Source organism: Drosophila elegans, unplaced genomic scaffold (genome assembly GCF_018152505.1).
Source record: "Drosophila elegans isolate 14027-0461.03 unplaced genomic scaffold, ASM1815250v1 contig_133, whole genome shotgun sequence".
Taxonomy (NCBI): domain Eukaryota; kingdom Metazoa; phylum Arthropoda; class Insecta; order Diptera; family Drosophilidae; genus Drosophila; species Drosophila elegans.
This window is the reverse complement of record NW_024545499.1, coordinates 1,713,725-1,737,694: the sequence shown is the minus strand read 5'-3', so window position 1 is coordinate 1,737,694 and position 23,970 is coordinate 1,713,725. Positions and strand designations below refer to the sequence as shown.

The window sequence follows — 23,970 nt, the reverse complement described above, 5'->3', positions numbered from 1 at the left end:
TCTCTATTTTGTGTTTGTTATATACAAGTATTGTTGTTTGCCAAGGGATGTTTAAAAAATCCTAATGTGTCTAATATATATCTACTTAATTCTAAGTCTTAGCATTAATTCAGAAAAGTTATGCTTATTGTTATTGTTGATATTATACCCTTGCAGAGGTTAATATGTTTTCAGTCAGTGAAGGAGACATTTCCGGCCCTACAAAGTATATATATTCTTGATCAGCATTACTAGGAAATTCGATGCGTATGTCCGTCCGTCCGTTTCTACGCAAAACAAGTCTCTCAGCTTTAATAGCTATCAGTATAAGACTTTTTCAAACGTTGTATTTCTATTGCAGGTAGTATATAAGTCGGAAGGATCATATAGCTCCCATAGGTACAATCGGGTAAATAAATGAAAATAAAATATAATATCATAAAGCTCCAATTAGAACCGTCATAAAAATAAACAAGATTAAAAATAAATTAGACTTTCGCTGTTTTTAAAAATGTTTAAGCCCCATTTCTTATTTAAATAATAAATTACAAGAATAAATAGTTTGAAGTTTTCAACTTTATAGGCTTTTATTTACAGACCATTTAAAATCGGTAATTGAAGTGTCCCCTAAGGGAGTCATAGAATATATAATATTGTTAACTTTTATAAAATTCGCATTTATGTCATAAACAAATATTAGAAGGCCTTAATTGATTAACTAGAATTTTATAATACTAAAACATTTAAATGCATATTATATACAAACGGGAGTTTATAAAAATTAAACATTATGGACTGTCAATTTTACTAAAGGTTTACCAAAAACTGTCAAAAGGGCATTGACAGCACAAGGATCAAATAATAATAAAAAGAACAGGAACAGAGGCATTGTATCCTTTCAAGCCTTTGTGTGGCGTTTCACAGATTTCCCTTAAGCTGAAGGACGAACTGAATTGTATTTGAACATCGTTTAAGACGAGTCCCCATTGAACTCTGTTTTTCTTAGAAGAAGGTACACACATTATTCCCACATGTCAAGCCGCACAGTCTTAACTGAAAGGTGGAAATGGCAAGCCCCTCATTAAATTCATTTTGAGCATAAGGAGCAACACTTTAGAGGGCATAATTAAATTATCGGAAAAAGCCGCCGCCGGATAAAAGAAGTCAAAACATTGTGTAACCAGAGATGTGGCATCAATCTCGCCCAGACACGTGTGTGCGCCCATCTCCGCCTGGCAACGCCGAACTCCCCAGGACACTGGGGGTGGCTCCGTCTGCAAAGTGTAACTACAGTATCAATAAACAAATCATCGAGCAGCCGCCCCCGGGCTGCCAGCCAACCAGTCAGACAGCATCCACCCTCCGAAGTACACCGAGATACACGGGGTTGCCAAGCACCGCCCCCGCCCGTTGTCGTTGCCAAGTGCTGCCCGACGAACTCATTACTCGGGACGCCAAACGGCACGACCTGTATCCGTGTCCATAGTCCGAATCCTGGGAAGGAATCGGGCATCAGCGAGTGCGAAGAGCGCGCCGCACGCGCCGACGCCGTCCATTAGACATGACCATTAGCACTGGCAGGCTTACCTGTCGCCGCGGATTAGCACTGCCGACCCACTCGCATTGTTGCGGTCAGGCGATGCTAATGGGCTGGGCGGGCGTTATCATTGTCGGCGATTTCACAGGTACTGATCGACACGAGGGCGTGGGAAAAATGCAACTCAAGAGCATGTTGACATAAGTTCTTAAACATTCAAAGATAGAAAATAATTGATAATGGCAACGTTATGCTAGTAAAAAGAACGTATTATATCCATATTAAACATTTGCCCATTGACTTTCATTAAAGTTTAAAGTCATTTTAAATATGAAAATATTAAAAAACTTTTAATATTTTATTTAACTACATTCGGATTGGGTTTAAGTATCAAAAAATTTAATTAAAATTAAAATGCATAAATAAAATGCATTTAATCTCAAAAAAAACGCATTTAAATCAAATATGACTTATTTTAAACCTATTTTTCCCGCATTAATTAAAATTTTAATATTAAACCATGTAATTTAATACCTATTGTATTAAATATATTGACTTCATATTAAATTTTAACGGTAAATATACACATTTTTTTCCCCTTTTTTGTTAGAATACCCAGTCAATACATGCTGAGTATTAGAACGATCTGTGAGTAATGTTAAGTGTGTTGAACGATATTTAAAAAAAACAAAACATAGATCACTGAGTTTTTAGCATCACGATAGTACACTCACAAGTCACAAGGCTACTATCAAAGATTGTACAATACAATGTAGAATAATCTTCGCAACTGTACTATTTAACATACCATGAAATAACACCTTTGAACTCGATTTGAAATGATTGATTGTTGTCATAAAAAGAATTTGAAGCAAAAACTGATGCTGAATTAAGAATGCATTTAAAGAGTTTGTATTTTCATGTTTCGATTATAATAGATTTTTTTTGTATTCCGTACTCTTGACCAATTAGCGTTGCTTTTTTGACATATAATTTATAAGTGTCAGTCTGAATCCGCAACACCATACGTCTTACTTACCAAAATCGTAAATTTTCGGTACTTACGATTACGATTTGCACTGTTGTCGCCACTCGTGTAATATAATTGTATGTTCGTGGGTGAATGCATTTGAAAATAATTTAATAGAGTTTATTTTTAACAAAAATAGAATTACTAGTCGCTACAATTAAAAGTGTATAATTTATGCATGTACGTAGGTATATATATATAATTTTTGCACGTTTCGATTTGATTTGCATTTCGGTTGGCCGCCCAACCGCTCTAAAACTAAAGCCTAGCTATTTACACAGATCGATGCCGTAATCATAGTTAAAGTGTATTCTTCCGGAGTTTTCTTCCAAAAGCTTGTGCTGCAGCTTGGTGGCCTTGTCTCATTATTTCTATTTCTCTCTATTTCTCGTTGCGGAAAATGCCAAGTTATCCAGAAGGTGTGGTAGTCTATAATTGCATATCGGTAGTTAGCTAAAATACTGTCAGGACTGAAACTATTAGGATTAAAAAGTAACCCATTTCTCCATGTCATGTCTTGCTCCTTGACATTCTGCTAACCCAACCAACTAACGTGGTAGATTTTAAACTGAAGTCCTAACATGACCTCTTATGGCTTCACTTCCCATAAAGATAGCGAAGGCTATAATTGTTGAGTTGAGTCATGACAGCCTTTCAGCAACTGTGCGATATGTAAAGTTTGTGTTGCTATGCTGATGGATTCCGGCGGTATTGCTAAGTAACTATCCTCAGAAGTAGAAGCTCTCGGACTGCGGATGCTGCTGGTGCTGCTGCTGCTGATGGTGGCGATGTCGCTGCTGCCAGGCGGTGTTGCTGCTGCCGCCGGCGCCCATGTTGCTGCTGCCGCCGACGCCGCTACTGCCACCGGCGGCGGCGGCCGCCTCCAACTAGAATCATAAGTGCTGGTACTCGCCCATGTCGTACATGGCGGTCATGGGCATGGCCCCCATCACGCTGTGCAGGTGCGAGTAGGCCACGGCGGCGGTGAGCGGGGGCATTTGCATTTGGGCGCCACTGGCTCCACCCACCCCCCCACCAGACCCGCTGCTGCTTTTGCTGGCGGCACTGGCGATATTGCTGGCGGGATGTTGCTGGTGCGGGTGGTGTTGCAGGCTCTGCTCGGCGGCAACATGCTGCAGTTGCTGCTGGTGCAGGCCGCTGTTGTTGTTGTTGTTGTTGTTGCCGCTGCTGTTGCCGGGCGAGTGCTGTTGCTGCTGCTGCTGCTGTTGCTGCTGCGCACTCTGACTGGGCAGCATGCTGCCCTCCATCTCCGAGTCGCTGGAGGAGTCCAAGTGCTGCTTGTCCGTGGAGCCGCTGCAATTAGAAGACGGAAATCGTATGATTAGAGGGAGGGGCAGCAAGAGCAAATGGCTTAATTTTTGGTGTGTTCCAATACATACAGACTTAGCATTTGCTAAACAACTGTCATGTCCAAAATCTTATGATTTTATAGATCACTAATAATATCGATCCATAATGATTTCACAAAGAAGAAAAAAAGTATCTGATGTGGTCAAATAATTATTTTACATTTCAACCATACCATCATTGTATTTGATACGGATACATGAAATATGTATTTTCCAACATTTAAAATTATATACTTTAGTTTTTTATTATATAAAAAGACTATGTTTTGATTTTCTGATGAATATTTTAATCGTCTCAAGGCAGCTAAATGATATCGTTGTCCGATCTTGACAAAAAATTAAAACTGAAATTCTGAAATAATATACCATGCATGGTTTATACATTTATGTCTCGGAGTAGGTTCGTATAAATAAATAAAAAACAGCCAAGTAATCCCGATTTAGCCCGCTCGGATATATAAACTATCTGCAATAGAAAGAACACTTTTGGGAAAGTTGCATCCGGATAGCCCTAAAACTCAGGATCATTAGAAACTGATGGACAGACTTACATAGATATTGATAATAAATACCTTCATTGCGTTGCAAGCTTTATAAAAATCAAATTGATATATACGGGTATTATAAGACTTAGTGCCATTATATTAAGCTAAGTGATTTTAAATCATTCCCATCTTTTTAATAAAAAATTGTTAGCTCTACAGGGATAATAGTTCGACAGGATACTATATTAATATGGTACAAGCTGGCTTTCAAAGATTAGTTCAACTTAAAAATGCTATAATTTAATATTTACAAATGCCAGCATAGGCATCTGCTCGTTACAACTGTGACCCGAGCCATATGCTTTTTGGATGTCAGCATCGCTTATGTTAAAATGTGTCAATTGCAACTAATTTACTGCTGTCAACACACCCACACACTCGCGCATGGAGCGCATAATTTATTTATAAACAAATGACAAATGACAGGGGCACAGCAATTGCAATTGAAACGAATTCCGGAAGGAAATCGTCTGCCTCTCGCGTTTCTATAAATGGTATCATGTTCGCTGCCGAGGTGTCGCCTCAGGGACTCCAACGACCAGGAGTGGGAGTGAGATGGCCAGCCAGTGGGAGAGGGACAACCTGCATTCCCCAGAGCATTCGGATGCCTGGCATCTGATTTCTGGCATCGCCTTCCATGGGTTCAAGTGGGTGCGAGAGTTGTTTTTGGGGATGCTTGCTGCACAGCCCTTCCCAGCTAAGTAGCTTGACTTTTATTGTTTGTGGCTGATTTCGTAAATGGCATTCGAATTTCGAACCCCAACCCCGACCGCACTTCGGGGTTAATGTAAGACGCCCCCGGGGGATGGAATCACCCGTTAATGGCTAATACCCGGCCATAACAAGCCCGAAACTCGAGCACACGCCTCTCCTCCCCGCCGGCAATCATCGGCAAAGTGTTAATCTTGTCGCCAATTGCATGGCCAAGCACAATCAGTAATCGGTTATCAGCAGCCGCATCGCAGAACCAGTTTGCGAAAAAATTGATGACAGCAACGGGCAGCATCAACAAACAACATTGGGCCAGTCGGAAAATAAGTCTTCTCAAAGTCTGAATACCCTCTTGGAGAAACAATCGCCATAATTATAATAAACATTGGAGGGGTAAAGAAAATTGGATTTCATATTTCAGAAACACTTTGACAAATATATAACATCTATTTATGAACATATATTTCATACAAATATTCTGAACCCACCATTTTTCCATATTCTTTTCTTTAAAATAAAAAAAAAAAGTGCATCCTATCTGGTAATGCTCGATTCACATGATTTGCCCGACTACAAGCAACTACAAAAGCACTTTTTTAAGATAATAGGAACAAAACCAGCACAAGTATTTTACTAATACAATCATTATTTTTCAGAATATTTAAAACTGTATACAGGAAAAACTTTAAATTTAGAGAGAGAGTTTCTAAATTGCATTTTAACATTTCTTGCCCCTTTAACAATCAAAGACTTCATGAAAGGTATTAAAAAGTTAATAAATATACGTGGCTTAAAACTGTGTTAGTGAACCTCAAATTGGAAATTGTTCTTCTTGGTCTTAAGTGCTACATGTGTTTGGTTAAAGGGATTGAATCAAAGCCAACAAATTCATTTAGTCAGCGGAAGAAACCGGACCAAGGGTATGGACATCTGGGCATCTGGGTATCTGGGCACCGAAACAGGCATTGGGGCTCGTCCGTGGCAATGCAAAACATTTAAGCGCACACTCGACAAATTTGCGATCGGGCGCAGTGGGACAGAGGACAGAGGACAGGAACGATCTGGTGCCCAGCGGATACACCTCCCAGTTATTTGCTGACTCCACTTCTTCAGCTGCCGCGGATTGGGATCCTCGATTGCTCTGGGGGCCCACATACGGCGCAGCTGTGCGATATCGGCAATCATGTAATTGTAGATTGTATCCCGCGAGTGGCAGCCACCAGCGGCGATGTCATGCCATTATTTCTTGCAGCGTTTGCATGAACTTGAACTTGGACCACTGATCGCGGGCAAGGGGCGCCGCTGCGACATGAGACATCTGATGGACACTACTCCCCCGAACTCCGAAATTTCCCGAAAACGAGTTTTGGGCATTCGTTCGACATTAAAGTAACGCTGTTCTGGCCAAAAATCGATGGCCTAAGCACAGCAAACATGAGAAAAGGCCCATCCCATTCCATCCCATTCCATCCCATTCCAGCCCAGCGAAAAGCGAAAAGCGAAAAACGCAGAGTGGGGAGCAAACAAAGGACAGCAGCAGCAGAAGCATATAAACAATGATATCGAATTACCAGAGTTTCGTGGCTCTGGACCCCGAACCGCTCTTCCCCGGCTCTGCAACACTTATTAACACATACAGACGGACAGCGCCCACTTTTGTGGGCATGTCGACCCCCGCCCCTGCCCCGTATTTCCAGTGATTGCATTATAAACACAAATGTCTCGGTTCGGTTTTCCTACTACACTCGAACGGGAGCAGAGCTTCTCAAGCGTCTCAAGCGTCTCAAGGACAATTCCCCTGCGCCAGAAGTGAATGTCACATAAAGTTTATAACAAAATTCAGCAACAACAGCCAAAGAAGAAGAAGAAACAGCAGGTTTTGGGTCTCCGGCTCTCTGTGTGTGGTCGCCAGAATAAAGGTTCCTCGGGCTTTCCATTCCCTGCCCCTTTTTTTTTTATTTTGGGGTCTGTGCCCAGTGAGGGGGAATTAATTTTTTACTTGTTTGGTCAATTGATTTTTTGTGGCCCCAGCCATTTCGGCCGGAGTCCGTCTTAAGCAGATTCATTAGCTTGGTAATAATGCATGATCGGATTAGGTTTAACTGGACGAGGTGAGGGATAAATCGGAGTGGGCAGAGGGGGGCAGGCACCAGAAACAAGTTTGCCACGTGAGTGAGTTGTTCTCGGAGTGAAATTGAAAAGTCAACAAAAAGATTCAAAACTGACTCCGATCTTTACGCCGGCATGTAAACCTAAGATTGCTGCGATTTTGAATACAAATAGAATTTCATAACCCCTTCTGTACGCTGATTTCCATGACATAACTCCACGATTTTCACACGAACTACCAACCATATGGTTATTGCGGTGGATGTGGATGATGTGGCTGCACTGGGGCTTCCAAGGAATTCCATTGCTAATAAAAATTATAAGCCAATAAATCCTAAAAAAACAAACAAACGAGTAGGGTCCAGACCCAGGTCCCAGGTCCCAGGTCCAGGCCCTGAAGAAGGAAGGTGGCTCAGGGGATCGCAGAGATCGGGCCATCGGAAGATCAGGAGATCGGGGCGATCGGCCGAGAGCCAACGAACAGGTTGAGTTATCGCATTGCGCGATCGGTACACAAATCTCGGGACGTGTGCTCAGCAGGACACCCAACTAAACGGGCAACAGCGATCCATAAGTGGAATCTGAAAAGGTGTTGATCATAAATTATCATTTAATTTACGCATGTGTGTGGCTGTTGTTAATGTTCGTGGCGACCCTCTGACACTCAAAAGCGCTGACGAAGGGAATCATCCGGGGAAGACCAAGTCCGCCTCACCTGGGGTTTAGGGTTTGGGGATTGGATTGGGAGTTGGAGTTTTCATTTTCATTTCAGTTTTAGTTTTCGTTTCGTCTAGCCATCGTCTGGTCGGGACCAAACGGGCATTGTGCCATTGTCTACAACTATGTAAGATCCCAAAGATTAACCCAAAGTCCGAGCTCAGCGCTGTCATCGTTATAAGATATTTTATTATCCAAGTCGAAGGTGGAAAGTACATGGCATGTGTGGCGTGTGGTGCATTTTATGCTGGCCCAGGATTGTTTTGACAGTTTCTTATAATTTTGTGGCCTTTTAATTGCCTTGCTCGATACGAATCAGATGGCACCTGAGGAGAAAAGTCGAGTCCCAACCCCCCGCTGACTAGCCAAACTTTTATGTAATCCCCAAGTCTTCTCAGCACTTGAAGGCTTAGAGTGTTTGGTGGGAGTACCTAATGGAAGCCCTAGAAAACGATTGCTGAGGTCAAGTTGGAGGACTAGATGAGCCACAGAAACCAAACCCCAACACTTTGATTGGGCCTTTTTTGTTTTTATCCGAAAACAGCAAAATTTTACAATGCTTTAGAAGTTAAAGATTTTAGTTGGTTTATCAGTTTTACCACAGAAAGAGTTGTATGCTTCAAAAACACCCATCTCGATTTTTTATCTTTAAGTCCAAGGCTATGTTCGTTTTTAATACATTAACATAATAAAAGAATTTGTCAGTTTGGGACTAAGAAAGTTATTTTGGCTCTGTCCGTTTGAATTTAACAGTATTTAAGTCCTAAAACTGTAAATCAATTTCGTATAGATCCAACAAGTTCGAGCATGTTAAGAAATATTTAAAAATATTTTTAGTTTTTTGTCACAAATAATTTTTTTGAATAACTTTTTGTAGTAAGAAAAGCTAAAATTGTACGATGCATTAAACTCAGAATAGTTATAAATAAACGTGGAAAAAGCACATTTTTCGTGTGATGTAAAATCGCTGTCCAATGTTTGTGAGCTTTTCACACAGAGTGTCTGCCTCCAAATGAGATCTAATTATTGTCAAGAGGGCGAACACTTGACATCCACCCACCCACCGCCCGGAAAAGCGAACTGAGGAGATGGGCTGTCGCGGATGTCAATGCGGATGGAGAGCGCCTCCGACGGATTCCGTACCACCAACCGGTCCATCATCACCAACAACATTATTATCAACGCCATCGGTGCACGGATCGGGAAAGAGAAAGAGAATGGGAACGGGAACGGGACTGGAACTGGGGAACTGAAAACAAACACACAAAGGCAGCGGCGAGGAGACGAGGGCCTCAGACGGGCAAAAGCGCAAAATACATAATAATAAAAACAGAATGTACAATAAAACGAATAAAAATGAATAACGTGCTGGCGGGGTCTGGGGCGAAGGAGAGGGCGCGGGGCGAGGGGCTGTCAGGGCGAACGAATAAAGAACACACGCACATTTTGTGGTAACCCGATACCCTGGCCAGCTACCCTCCAGCCAACCGTGGCATTCGACGAACGCAAAATGATGACGATGTCTGAGGGAGATTCGTATTCGGATTTGGTGGGGATGGGCGCAGCGGGGAGGGACAGGGCGGGGAAAGGGAAAGGGAGTGGGATGGACTTGGGACTGGAACTGGAACTGGAAGTGGAACTCGGACTGGGTCGCCTCGGTAGTGCGAGTACGAGTATGTATATAGAGAAAGAGGGACAGAAACACGTCTGCAACTGGGACTGTGTGAGTGAGTACACCGGTAAAGAGAGAGGGTGAGGCAGAAGGAGAAGGAGATGGATAAGGAGAGGAAAGAAGCCTTGAGGTACTGACATTCCCGTAGAAATGGCTCACACTGCCAGGCAGATCAATCAAAACCAGTTGAAAGATTCAAACGTCCCGCAAATTCCCATTTAATTAGAAGGATTTTTAAAGCCACCGAAAGAGCATCTTTGTCTCGGGTCAAATTTATGAATATTCCGGCGGTTCAAGGGTTGCCAGGCTAACTCGATTTAGAAATCACTTCCATATGCCTCATTCGCGGTCACCATTAAACATTAAACACTAAGTCGACAGACCTCAGCATTTAAGAAACAAAAATATTTATTCTTTGACCATTTGTAAAAACTACAAAAATTACAAATTTAAGTGTTTATGTTGAAGAGGGGAGATCGAAACAAAACGTTTTTAGTCTTCAACCAACAAAAAGACAGAAATGTGTTAGACATTTTGTTTTACCAAAATAAAATATGAACTTAAAAAAATCTACCAATTTCAAAAATATAGAATTAAGTTAGCTCTCAACATAAGAAAATTAATCGGATATTTGTGTAATTGAAAATCCCAATTGTTATTGTTAGAGTTTTTCCAAACAAAATATCGAATTACGGCTAGATTGTTTGGGTTAGTTGTTGTAAACTTTTCACCAAGCTTCGCTCCAGACAAAACAATGGAAACCCGACCATGAAATTGGGCGTACCTTTAAGTTTCGACGCATTTCGGAATGAAACTCTTAGTAGCCAGTGGCTTCATGCTAAATTCAAATTTTTTGTTTTTAAGACCAACAAAATTTTCCGTTAAAGTTTAAAAACATGCACAAGACCTGGAATAAGGCGTTTCACAAGCGCAAAATGGTGAGTCCACTGAGAAATACCGAATCAGAGACCTTCACCATCCCCAATCCATCAGTGGAAGACCGTATCGAACCCTGGAAAGATGGTGTACTACATGCAGCCACTGGTGGAGCACTTGTTCGAAATCTGGATGCAGCCACTGCCCTTCCCCACGCTCCTCAAGTTCGTCTACAGCTTTGTCCTGCTCTTCTTCATCATGCTGCCGATCCTGTACCCGCTGCTCGTCCTGCTGCTCTACTACGGCATTTTCCAGTACGCCGGCGAGCGGCACTTCGGGGTGGTCCCGCCGGACAACTGGGACCTCCTGGGGGCCGCCTCGCACCTGTGGCGCTTCGAGGTGACCAACAAGAAGTATCTGCTGTTCGTGACCATGTACATCGATCGGTACCGCGTCATTATCACCGCCATATCTTCGACAGTCGACTATATGCGCATGGCTCTGTGCTTTGTGTTCAGCTGAGCCAGGCTTACAAAATAACCGATCTAGGGTCGACTGGAAATCGATTGAGTAATATTGGATGTTGAAATGTACTGCAAGATCCTCTTAAAAAGATACTTCGTACAATATTCTTGCCGGACCACTTTGGGCTAATAAAAATTTAGAGACTCCGTTCAATTTCTAAAGTATTGTTGTTTAAATAATTTATTCCGCATGTTTAAAAACAAATTATTTCTTACACAACAGAAGTTAAAAGTGTAAAAGAGAGTTGTTTTGTTTATATAAGGATTAAGTTTATGGATGTTATAAATGAAATTAAGAAAACTTTTCTCAAAATCAAGGAATTTTGTTTTCTGAGTGTGCTTAGTGAAGCTTAGTTAAAATAAAATGATTCATCAGTGTACGGAATTAAATATTCTGGTTGATTAATTAAAAACTGCAGTTTTTTTTGCTATAACAAAACATTCAAATTAAAAAAAAAGGTTTTGGGCTGGAAATCTCTGTTTAAAATACTTTACTTTACTTTTTGTTGAGTAACCAATTTATTTGAAAAATGTTGTGAAGCGATAAAAAATGCGTTAAATATATATATATTTTTTTTGGCAATTGTTTTATTTTACACGCCACACTATGATGGTCCTTGTTTTCGTGTATGCGTAGGAGTTAATAAACAAAATTTAAACAAATATTACAAATACTTTTAAAAATCAATCAGCAAGTTTTTAAATTGGTTAGAGATTAACCGTTTTGATGGTCTCATTTAAAACCATTTAAGGAGTATGCCTATATACCAGATCGCCCAGGAATAGTTCGGACCCATTTTGTTCCATCTACCTAGCTAGAAGTCTGCTCTCCATTCTCTTCTGGCCCTTCAAAGGTAGTGCCTATTCAAACAATAACCACTTTGGCAGTTGTTGGGCTGTTCAAAGTGCCGCTTTAGATTCAGATTTGGCGCCGTTGTGGTTTGCTGGCTGCCACAAAGCTGCATGGAAATGGAACATAGATACACACCCTCATGCAAAAAAGATAGGAGAAAAAACAATATGAAAAAGTTAAAGTAGCAGCACTGGGCTGCTCATCGAGGCAACAGCCATAAACATATATCAAGTTACCGGCCGGGCGGATCGGAGCGGAGCGAAGAGGAGAGGCGAGGAGGGAGCTACGCAGTGTAAACTATCGCCGAGAACGAACGTGTATCTGTGAGATACATTTGTCGGCCGACCGTGTATGAGTATGTGTGTGCCTTGCGGTTGCCACGGCATCCAATTTATAATATTTTTTGCAGTATTTCTGTTTTACCATTTTTTATTTCCATTTTTATTACGACAATTTCTCGCTTTTCGCCTGCCGTTCGTGAGGCGAAACTCGGAGTGGAGGAGTCGTAAGTGATATACCATTTAGCATAATGGAACCACTATCCTGGGGAAAGTTCGGGCTTTTTGGCAATTTCCCGGCTAATGATAGTTGGCCGAATGGGTGGCAATCGGATGGCTGGAAGAGGAGTAGCGCGGAGGAAATGCCGCCACTTCACAATCCTATTTTCACTTTCTCGACTGTTTGCACTTCACATGACTTTCAGCGGCTGCCGAAGAACCCAAGTTGGTCCGAGGGACAAACAAAAGGATGCTAGTCATCCAAAGGATGTTTAATATTTGAGAAAATATTTCCTATCAGCAGTCGAAGATCTCTCGCGATCTACCTCTCGAAGAGGAAACATCCGAAAGGAGTGCCCGACTATTTGCTTAAGCGGAAATGCAGATGTTCAGGGAAATCGAGGGAAGGGAGGGAAAGGACGGCGGATTTTAATTAGGGACGAGGCCTGCCTGACATATGCCGGAGATATGCATACGTAGTACGTACACCGAAAAGCAAACATCAACAAATCAAATAAAAATAAAATAAATATATGGCATATGATGGGATGTACAAGTATATATCATTTTGGAATTTGGAACAACACGTTAATGACTTTGTCAGCGACTCTTTCTCGTTCTGACTCGTTCAGCCCGCCACCCCCCGTTTACCACAGCGTGTGCCAGTTGCGTGTGTCCTTGGCACTAATTAGCCGCACCGCCCCGCCCACCCACTCAATGACCTTGAAAGTAAATGCCGTCAGCTTTTGTAATTGAAAATTTAAATGCAAATTAATATATTATTTTTTGCGGTGCCTTGCACGCGTTGACACTTGTCACACACATCGCAAATAAAGCATTAATATGTGGACGTATTTATACGTACGCCACTGATTCAACGCACCTAGATATAGATCCAGTTTAGAAAATAGAATATACCCAATAATATGATAAATCAGAAATGAATATGTATGGGTGTCATTAGAAATTAAGGTTCATTGCAACTCACTCTTTGTGTTCGGCAGCTCGATCTCTTTGTCGTCGATTCTTGAACCAATTGGAAACCTGTAAAAGCGTAAAAATAGTTTAGAGACATTTGCATTCACTCGCATCTCTGTCCCATAATTAATGAGATGCAATTAACATGTGCGGGATGGCATCTGTGAGGAATCTCAATTGAAATTTGTCAAGAGATGCGTTTGACATTTATGTTTCATTGCTGCTGCTTGAGTTTCTGTTTCTGTTTCTGTTTTTGGCATCGCCCATTGACTCACCTGCGTGGTGGTCAGTCCTGTGGCCTCGGCCAGATCGCGTTTCTCGCGGGGCGATGGATATGGATTGTGCGAGTACCAGTCTCTCAATACCGAGCGGGATTTCTCCTGTGGAATAAGAAATTATCTCATAAATATATAAGCGAAGAAAGCTACTACGATGTAGAACAGTTTAGTGAGCTAAACTCCCCTTAGAGTCATAATATGTGACCAGTATTTGTACTCCTTACTCTTTGTGTGGTAGAACAGAGTTTGACATTATGAAGTATATTTAGTCTCAATCAGAATCTATAGCAGAGCACTAACAACTATAAATTGGGAAATTGGATTGATTTATTCTAAGTAAATATATATTTATTTATTCAGTCAACATGTATCGACACACCAAACATTTTTTCTAATTAAACCATTATTTCAAGAGTTATTAAGTTCCTTTTGGTTAATGATAATAATTCTTACCGCTAGTTGGCGACGCATCTATATTGTGGGGACAATTTGTTTAAAAATTGCTTATCTGAGTAATGGGTATCTACAACTTAATTTAGTTGAACGGATGAAAAAAGTTACATTTCTGCGGGCAATAATCTCATCGAATCTTTGTTTAAATTAAAATTTAATTTAATTTCTCACTTCATAAAATTTTGGTATTTATTATGTATTTGCCGAAAAAGAGAATGAATTTCGCGGGTAACAATTTGCAATTATCAACGAATAAAGGGAAATTTAAAATTTATTCTTATGTGCAAGGTATAGGAAAGCGTTACTAACAATTTCGAAAAGTGATAAAAATTACTTTTTAACAGAGCATTAAGCTTACCCGCTTAATGAGATACCTTCGGCAGGACACTCAACCAGGCTTTATTTATTATTCAATATTTCGAAAATTTATTAAAACAGCGTTCAATGTGCTGACCTAACTGAAGGCCTGACAGAGAGTAAACAAAACGCTTCCTGCCAAGGATATTTCTCCGATAAGCCGAAAGGCGTTACCCTAGCGCAAGCGGGCACTTGCAGCTTATGCAATCAGACAGGCAAGCGCACAGTTGTACGATTTCGCCGCTTGCCACAATTAAAATGAAAAGCGGCCAGGACGAGTTGGGCACTCACCTTAAAACAGTAGCTCGTCTCCTCGCCGTCCCAAATGGTGCGGGGCAATGGGAATTTACGGCGAACACGATATTTGCCAACAGCACCCAAGGGTCTTCCGCGCAGTTTTTCGGCTTCCACATAATGCGCTACAGCCGGAGAGAAAGAATTCGGTTTTGGTTCTGCCTGGCGAACAGTTTTGGGGTTTAGCAGGAGTGCGGGTCTCACCTTTCAACCACAGGGCCTGGAGCTTGGCGTGATTTTGGGGCGAGAAGTGGTGATGCTCGAGCAGGCGGTACAGCTCCTTGTACTGGCCACGATGGAATGCAACGACCGCCTTGGCCTTCAGCACGGACTCGTTCAGCTGCAGCTTATCACATTGTGGCAGCGACCAGAGGAAGCGGCCCAGTCTTTCGATATTGCCCGCCTGCTGCAGAACCTGTGTGGAGAATTTGAAAGATTTCGAGATTGGCTTGAGGTTGCTGGGTCTTCACGGGATTGAATGGCACTATAGCTAGGCACATCTGGTTTTATCAGATTCATGCATTAAGTAGCAGTTATATGTATATAAGATATTTTCCAAAAGTTTGTGCATTTAAAATAGTTTGATCTAATTTTAACATGTTTGTTGATTAAGTCCTGATATGTTATTCCGTGCAGGGAGAGAAAGTTTACCATAAAGCCGACCCTATTAAGAATATATATTTCTGATCGGAATCAATAGCCGAGTCGATCTAGCCATGTCTGTCTGTTCGCATGAACGCTAAGATCTCGGAAACTACTATATGTAGTTTGAGCATGAGTTTTGGTATTTGACATGCAGAATCTAGTAATTCTTAAGCAGCGCCACTTTATTTTTAACGCCTACAGAGCGCAAAAGCCTGTCATATCACCCTGTGGCATTTTAGACCATAGTTTTTTTTATGGTTTTTAGATTTCTTTTTTTTAAATTTTTTTTTTTAATTTATTTATTGTTTTGGGGGTGCTGGCCGCTCTTGGCCTCTTGTGTTGGCTATACAGTTCGACAGATGGCGCCACCTAAGCTTTAATTTTTTTTTGGGAGTTTAAATTTAGTTTGAAATGTGTTAGCTGAGTAATAGTCGGCGATCTCGACTAATGATTTCTTTCTTGTTTTTGCTTGAACTCGAGTTCATGTTTAGCGTTGGCTAAAATATTTCTATAACACAATGTATTTAACTTTCATCACACCTGAACTTTCTAGGGGAGTGGACACGACTATGAAAGGACGAACTAATTTCGTTTGCACGTCACCTCAAACTCATTAGCTATCTTTGGGTATAGTAGCTCATCGACAAAGCCTTTTCGTATGCTATTGATCAGAAAATTTTCAATTTTGGAATTGCCGTACACTTGTGGTTCATTTGTTGTTAAGGTTGTTCGATTACTCTACTTTTAATTCTGGTTCAAATTTTTGGCCAGAGTGACAAAAAAAATATAATTGGAGGATATGTTGAATTTTATAAAATTTGATTATTCTTCCATAACATTGCGGTATATATAAACATTTAAAACAAAGTGTGTTCGGCTTATATGATTTGTGAAAAACATTTTAAATTAAGAAAAATATTAATTGCGTAATATGGCCGATTTGTTGAAATTAAAAAATTTTTTTTTGGAAATTTAAGCATTAATTTGGAATCATATTATTCGATTTATTTATTTTATGACATTATCTCCAAAAGGATGTTGCTAAATATATTTATCAGTCAATAACTTGACTTAAATAGCATTGTATCTTTGCTTTTAAGTAAAATTCACAGAAAATGTGTCTTAGATGTTATTAATAGTATTTTGGGTGCTTCGTTGGAGATGAAAATATTTATGGATTATGTTGACCTAAATCCGGGTAACAGACTTTTACTTCTCATATGGCACCTTTCAATTCATCGTACCCCTTAAACGAACCCATACATTTTGGCAGCTTACCTCGCAGACACAGGCCACCTGCTCCTGGGTAAAGCCAAAGCTGGGCAGGTTCTCCCTGCCGCCGGAGCCTCCGCCGCTGACCACCCCGCCGCCCCCGTTGCTGCCGCTGTTCAGGTGGAGGCCACCGCCTGCTCCTCCGTTGTGCGCCATGATGTCCAGGGTGCTGCTGCTGTTGTTGTTGTTGTTGTTGTTGCTGGTGGCGCTGTTGTTGTTGTTGTGCAGAGCCACCGACCCACTGAGACCCGTGGGACTGTAAGGAGGCGTGTGCCGGGCGGTAAGGACGGCAGCCGCATTGGCCGCCGCCAAGTCGTAGAAATCTGTGGCGGGATGCTGTAACATTTTCTGCGGGAATCGGGGGCTTGGATAGGTGTGTGGGTAAATGTTAAGGACTTCGCTCTGGGTAACAAAAACGATCGGCGATATGAACTAGTATTGGATAACCTAATCTAATATTTGCTTAATTCTTTGGTTGTTTGAGCGCTGTAATTGAAAAATAAAAACGAAAGAAGATGATTAGTTTATGGTAAATGGTAATCGTGAAATAGGAACTTGATAACTTCTAAATAAGAGTCATTATTATTACTTTTGTATATAATACAATAACATTTAAACCCGCTCCCAAATTTTTGACGTCCTTAAATTTTTTTGGTATATTTATTAGCACTTCAAACTTTATGTTTAAATTTAATAATAAATTTTTTTAATTAGGTGGGTATTAAAATAATGATTATTTTAAAGTAAAAGCTATATTACCTACCCCCTTAAAAATAAACAGTATAACATTAAAAACCAACCAATGTTTTAAGGGGGCAGGATTAAAAAAATTCATAATTTGTTGATTGATAATTTTGTATATAAAAGTAAAACATCTCAGGCATCTCTGAGATACCGATTATCTCGTAATTACGCTCAAGACAGGTGTGCTGTATGTATAAACTTTAGACGCGTTTTTCTCAAGACTACGTTTTTCAAATCGGTACGTAAGGTAACTCAAAAAGTAATGGTCCAATCTAAATGAAATTTTGCACACATCCTTTATACAGTAAATAATTGTGGATGAACGAAACAATATTTTTTAAATATTTGGTTTTTAAATGTAAAAATGGTTTCTTAGACTTAAAAACCGCACCAAAAATTCAAAATTGCATAGTTTTATTTCGTTCAAATAAACCAATATATGTATTAAATAAATCAATTTAATTTTTTTTTTTTTAAATATCACTGTGAGTCCAGAAATATTTGAAGAGACTCCGACCGGCCGCCGCTACGAGACAAATAATACAAATTACAAAAAAACAAAATCCTGGTTACTCTTGAAATAATCCAAAATTTACTGTTTAAAAAACTCGAATATTTATATTCACTAAAAAATAGCAAAACATTTTTTTTTTCAGCCTCTTAAATAAACTAACGAAAGGTACCCAACTAAAATGCAGATTGCAACACCCAATTTGTTAGTAAATAAACCCCAAACATGGCGTTAATTTGCTTACGAACTAATTAACCCACGGACTTTTCATCTTTTTATTGCTCGTTCAGATTAATATTGAAACAACACTAATTGAGACACATAAAACTGTGGAAATTACCATTGAATGGCAAATGACTTTCGCCCCTCACACTTGCACATATGATAAACAAAACAAGCGTGTCTGCTTTGATTTCCCATATTCATAAGCAATTTGGAAATCAGAAATCTAAATCGAAATCCAAATCCAAATCCAAATCCAAATCGAAATCGCAATCAAAACAAAACCTCGAGTCGACCCCATGTTGTCAAACATGATTAACTAAAAACTAAAGCCCCGGAGCAATTATTAATGCGAGATGTTCGATTATCGGAAATATGGTTTGGCTTTGGCCGTAGAGCAGAGCTCTCTAACCTGTCCGCACCCGACCCATGGATCTCTTACAAAAATAAACTCTTTACACAATATACGTGTATATGGGGCGCATGGTGTTTCGGTCGGTATTCCTCTGATTTCAGATTTCTGTATTCGGTTCTAAGAATATTTCTAAAATTACCAAACGGCGGCGACGACGACGATGACGCCGTTTTGCGTCGCGTGGAAGTGAGCGAGAGCGGCTGCCCCTCGAATGTATCCCCCAGATAGAATATCGCGGCTGCATTTTATAGATGTTTTGATATTTTGATATTTTGATATTTGCAATCGATCTCCGCCTTTGGCCAGACAGTTCAGTCCAGATAAACCCAAACTGATATAGATACAGGGCCCCCGGGCCCCCCGATTGGCGCAAAACTCACACAGAGACTCGTACTCGTACTCGTATGTCGGGTAGAGATATTCTTGGATCTGTTTTCAGTTTCAGTTCTCGTGTGTGCCGGCCAGATTATATATACAAAACAAGAAAATAGAGATTTCGTTTTGGCTGCTGCTGCTGATGCTGCTGCTGCTGATGCTGCTGCTGCTGTAACGAAAATACCAACGCCAAGTTGGCTGCTCTTGAGTCATCGGCCTAGGCCAGAACCGATCCCCCGCAGCCGCCTCCTCGTAGATTCCATTTCTTTTCATTTCTACATTTCGCTGGGGTTCTTTTTCATCGCTGGCTGTATTTTCGTTGGCCTGTTTCATGTTTGACGCAAGTAAACAAGCAAAACGCGAACGTGAAACGAAATACGCGATACATTTTCAATATGTTTTGCCTAATCCAGCGCGTACAAGTGGATAATATGCGACGGCCACAATGCAGCGGCCCCAATGAAGGAAATAATGTGAAACCGAAGATGTATTTGAGGCGTTTTACGACTAATCTGCTTGAACTTGAAGACCTTTACTCATAATAACCTCCTAAGAGCTTTGAATAGTAGCTGGCACATAGCTGGCATACCGACGTTTATGGCCTTGTACCGTTGCCACTATTCAAAGACCCAAAATCCCAAAGCGAAGAACACCAGCAGCCACGAAAGATATTCTATCTGATATCGGACTGCATCTTTTGGCTGCCTTTTAATTTCTCATTGAGGGAGATCTCTTATCGCCTGTGTCGCTGACTGCCTGACTTTTGTGGCATTCGAATAAAATTAATTTAATTTATTTTACAAATTTTGTAATTTATTTCCAGAGCCGCGTTATCTATCGGATTTCTGTTTCTGTTTCGTGTTTTTCCCCTCCATCCGTTGTTGCCCCTCGCTGTTGCTTTGACTTTTATAAGACTTTAATTTGAGTGTTATTGTGCTACAGGCGGGGGAACCTCGAGAAATCGGAAAGCGGACACCTAAGCTTCCATCTCAGAGATTCTATTGGGTTGTTAATCAAATTGAATTGTTCCAGCTGCCGTGGCTGCAAGCGTTTGCCTAATTAGTTTGTAATCAAAGTCAACTTGCAATGAAATTCGAAGTTTGTTGATGGATTTGATGGCGGCACTTATCACTCAACGCGATTCGCTTTTAGGGGCATTCCCTGATTCTGACCCGGTTTCCTGAGCTGCGCTCTGCGGGAGCTCTGCAAGTGAACTGTCGCCAGCGGACAACTCGAGTTTTAGCAGGGGCCATCGAAATCTGAAAGCCGCGCTGCTGTTTTCAGCGGCCAGTTCCGAAATCATCTGTGTTTATACAATGTAATCGATTGGGAAGCCTTGTGCCAAGCAACCTGTTGTGGGCCAGCCCCGTTCCGGGTAATTCGAACAGCGGTCTGGCCGTTTGGCTGTTTGGCTGTTTGGCGGGATTAGTAAGCAGCAGCAGCAGCAGCAGCAGCCAAACGGCCAAAACAATCGCTATCTGGCAGATACTCGGGGCCCGCTTATGAGCGACCAAGTTTATTTTTAACATTTTGCGTTTAATTGCCGCGTGAAGGGAGCAACGCACAAAGAAATCGAATAGAACGCGGCGTAATGAATGAAATTTGTCAAGTTAATGGCTGGCACACATGTGTCTCTGTATCTGCAGGCTGTGTAGCTGCATTTTCGCATTTCTTCGCTTTGCTGCACTACATTTTGCAAAAAGTTTGAATGAAACTCTTGGGATTTTGGTCCGAAATTACGGCGGATTCTGTACGCCGGTGCGTAAAATGATCAAAGCTTGTGTAGCCAAGCTTGCGTATCTGCATCTGCTTGCCCGAATCTTGGCGAATGGAATGCGTAAATTTGTCAATTTGGCCACTTCCGAGATGGAATCTAGCTGATCGAGATAGTCGAATAGTCGAATAGTCGACTAGTCGACTTTTCCCACAAATAGGTACACAAAATTGTACGCAACATCTGCTCCCATCTCCGCACTCAATTAATCATACGACTTCTGACGACAAACACGCGCTGGCCAATTCATTTAAATGTTTCCAATCCCCGAAACGAATCTCGTATTTAACCGGACAAATGTCGGTCCACACCCACACACACACTCATCCCCGGACCCGTTGCTTTTGTGGAAAAAAGTTCTCAGCGAAACTCTCACGATAAGTTCATAATTTTCTTAAATTTCTGGCAAAAGATCGGAATGATAAAGCCAAACGGTTGTATAAATAAACACGGTGTCCGATAGATTTGCGTATCGAACTCACGCTGCGGGTGTGAAACATTTTAGAGATGAATGAATGACAACTGGAAACGGTTATTCTTTCGATTCATCCATCTCATACTTTCCTCTAATTAATAAATATCGGGTGGGTGGGCCGACTTATGTATATCCGACTTCGGAAGGGCAGTCGACAACCGCTCCAAATGCCTGGCAATCGAGAGGTGAATAAAACAACAGCATTTTGCATTTGCTGTGTAAACAAGTATTCTTTTTTCAAATACATGTAAACATGCATTTCTTGTGCTTTTTTCACGTTTCGCCCACTGCGAATCATTTCTCAAGTGGTTCGAGCTGCTTTCTGATGGCTGCTGGCTATTTGGAATTCGCCAATGCCACAACCGCCAAAAAGCGAATTGCACTTTGCCTGCCTCCGTACCCAATTGAGATTGCCAAAAGTTGTGAATATATATTGACTTCTATGGTAGATTGATCCATTAGAAAACGAAAAAAGGTACGAATCGACATTTATAGACAAATATTTTAGGGGCTCTTTAGGAGCACTACAAAAAATTTGAATTACTAAGTTGCGCATTTAAAATAAACCAAGCTGGTAAGTGTATAGCTTAAAAATAAAACAATGTATCCTTTATTTTTATTTTTCCGCAGATAACTTTCTTCTTTTTACTTTTAAGCTTTTTTGTATCCTTGTTATACCTTTTCAAAGGGTAAGGAAGAAATTTTGACCCTCTTAGGTAAACATATATATTAATATCAGCATCTCTAACTCGGCTTAAAGCTTTCGCAATTGTCCTTTTCTTTGTGTACTCAGATCAAATTTGAAATCGAAAATTTATATCCTTTAGCTGCCTTAGCTTTGTTTTAAAAAGTTATTATTTAGCTCGCTGTTTTTATTAATATCATTTAATACTGTCAGAACGTTTCAGTGTTCTTGACCGATTGGAATCAGGACTCACTGCAAGGATATTAAATATTTTGTATCCTTCCTTTTTCGTTTTAAGTAGAAAATCTCAATGAAATCGTTGGTCTCGGAATTTCTTTTTCTAAGTTATGCGAAATTTTAAAGATGAAGATTGAACAAGAACTATAAAAACCACAATCCATTCAAACTTATTTTGAAACAAATGTTTATCAATTAAGTATAACAATATTCTAATTTCTGTACAATTTTTACTATTCGCCGGTAATGATTAAAATCGAAATTAAGATCTTACAATGGAAGTATACTTAAATGTCTTAACTTTTGGAAGAGTCTTTGATAAGGATAAATTCCCTATTTTCAATTTCTATATAGAATGGACTGCCCCATTTGTGTTTATCTCTGGCATAAATTAAGCTATTCCTTCGCTTTAGAGCAAACTTTATTGCCGGCGGCAAGCTGAAAGCCCGTCGAAAACCAATACCGTGGCTCACCTGTATTTTGATTATTTATTGATGATACGTATCCGTGTTTGTTTTTAGTTTTTGTTTGTTATTTTTTGTTTGGATTTGTGCTTTTGTTGCTACGATTATCAGATTCTGATTGCGCTACATGCACAAATGTTAGAAGTGGCAAGACAAACGGTGATTTTTGCCGTGTGGTTTTTTCTCGATTTGCATTTTTGCCAAACTTTTCAAATCGAAGCCATGTGCCGCACACTCACGCACACACACTCGGGGGCACAGGCACAGGCACTCGCACTAACACAAATTTGCTGGGCATATATTCCTCATACGCACTGTGTTAACACGTGTTGCAAATTATTTTTTCGAGAAAACTTTTTCGCTGTCGTGCCGTGACTCGAACAAATTGCACTTACAAATCAGGGGGCAAGCCCTGCGACGACAGCACTGAAATAGTGCCAACGATAAATGGCCGCCAGCGGATTGATTAGCTAAATTCTCCTTGCTTGTTTCTCGTTTTGTGTGCGTTGATTTGATGCGATGTCGTTCATTCATCGGGAAATAAATATAACTTTGTGCGCGTACGTGAACGTCGAAAGGCCGCCGGATCCGGCCTGGATTGAGCGAGCGACGTGGGGAGATCAGGCAGCGAACCGCACGCGACGGAATCTCGAAAACAACTGAGAACTCTCCGGTTCTCAAACCTCCTCGGACCGAAAACACCCGAGACGGCAGGCAGAAAATGGTTGGTGCTGTCGTCGGTGTGAGTGCGCCAGAGCGAGACGGCTTGTGACGGTCGTGCGCTTGTGTGAGTGAGTGTGCACCAAGGGGGTGGACAGGCCCAGCGCAATGTGGGCCAAAACAGCACTTTTTGAGGCAATAAAGAAGGCCAACATAGGCAGTTAAGGGGTCGATATTATTTTAATCTATATGTGTCTGGGAATGCGCTGCGAAATAATATTTATTAACATGTTCCTGGTAACCGTAAGCTACCTATTTCTATCAAGCTATAATCCGTAAATAACCTTTAAGCCCGTTTTCCCGAAAGTATTGTTTGTTTTAGCTGCCGAGTAAGACTTTTAATTGAAGAACTAGTCCGATTTCAATAATTTGTTTTCCAATTGTTCACAAAACATACCGATATGTTTGGTCGAGTACGAGTTCCGATATTTCTATTGTTCCGTTTTTATAGCCCCTAATAGGAAATGTTCACATGGTATGAAGAATAACTAACTAGACCTTATGTCTGATTGAGGTAAAGTTATTGTAATGGTCAGATCTATATTGTGCATGTCAATGATATTTTTTAAATGTTCAGGTGCACTTTTATAATTTATTGTCCCTAAAAGTGACCGTTTGTCCCACAGTGCAATCGCTGACTAACAGTTTGGT

At 40.7% G+C, this 23,970-nt stretch overlaps 2 protein-coding genes across 2 annotated transcripts; one reads left to right on the top strand and one right to left on the bottom strand.

Moving 5' to 3' along the window:
• Positions 1-2,640: 2,640 nt before the first annotated feature.
• On the bottom strand, positions 2,641-23,263 carry LOC108149647 (protein sine oculis). The gene is made up of 7 exons (XM_017277386.2): positions 22,609-23,263; positions 16,704-17,183; positions 14,985-15,195; positions 14,778-14,905; positions 13,674-13,778; positions 13,409-13,464; positions 2,641-3,860 (listed from the first exon to the last, which is right to left on the bottom strand). The coding sequence occupies exons 2-7, from the start codon at positions 17,040-17,042 to the stop codon at positions 3,440-3,442; spliced, it is 1,260 nt and encodes a 419-aa protein (XP_017132875.1). The 5' UTR covers positions 17,043-17,183; positions 22,609-23,263; the 3' UTR covers positions 2,641-3,439.
• On the top strand, positions 10,313-11,224 carry LOC108149648. Its single transcript, XM_017277387.2, has 2 exons — positions 10,313-10,608; positions 10,664-11,224. Exons 1-2 carry the CDS (start codon positions 10,567-10,569, stop codon positions 11,066-11,068), a joined length of 447 nt encoding a protein of 148 aa, XP_017132876.1. The 5' UTR covers positions 10,313-10,566; the 3' UTR covers positions 11,069-11,224.
• Positions 23,264-23,970: the final 707 nt, after the last annotated feature.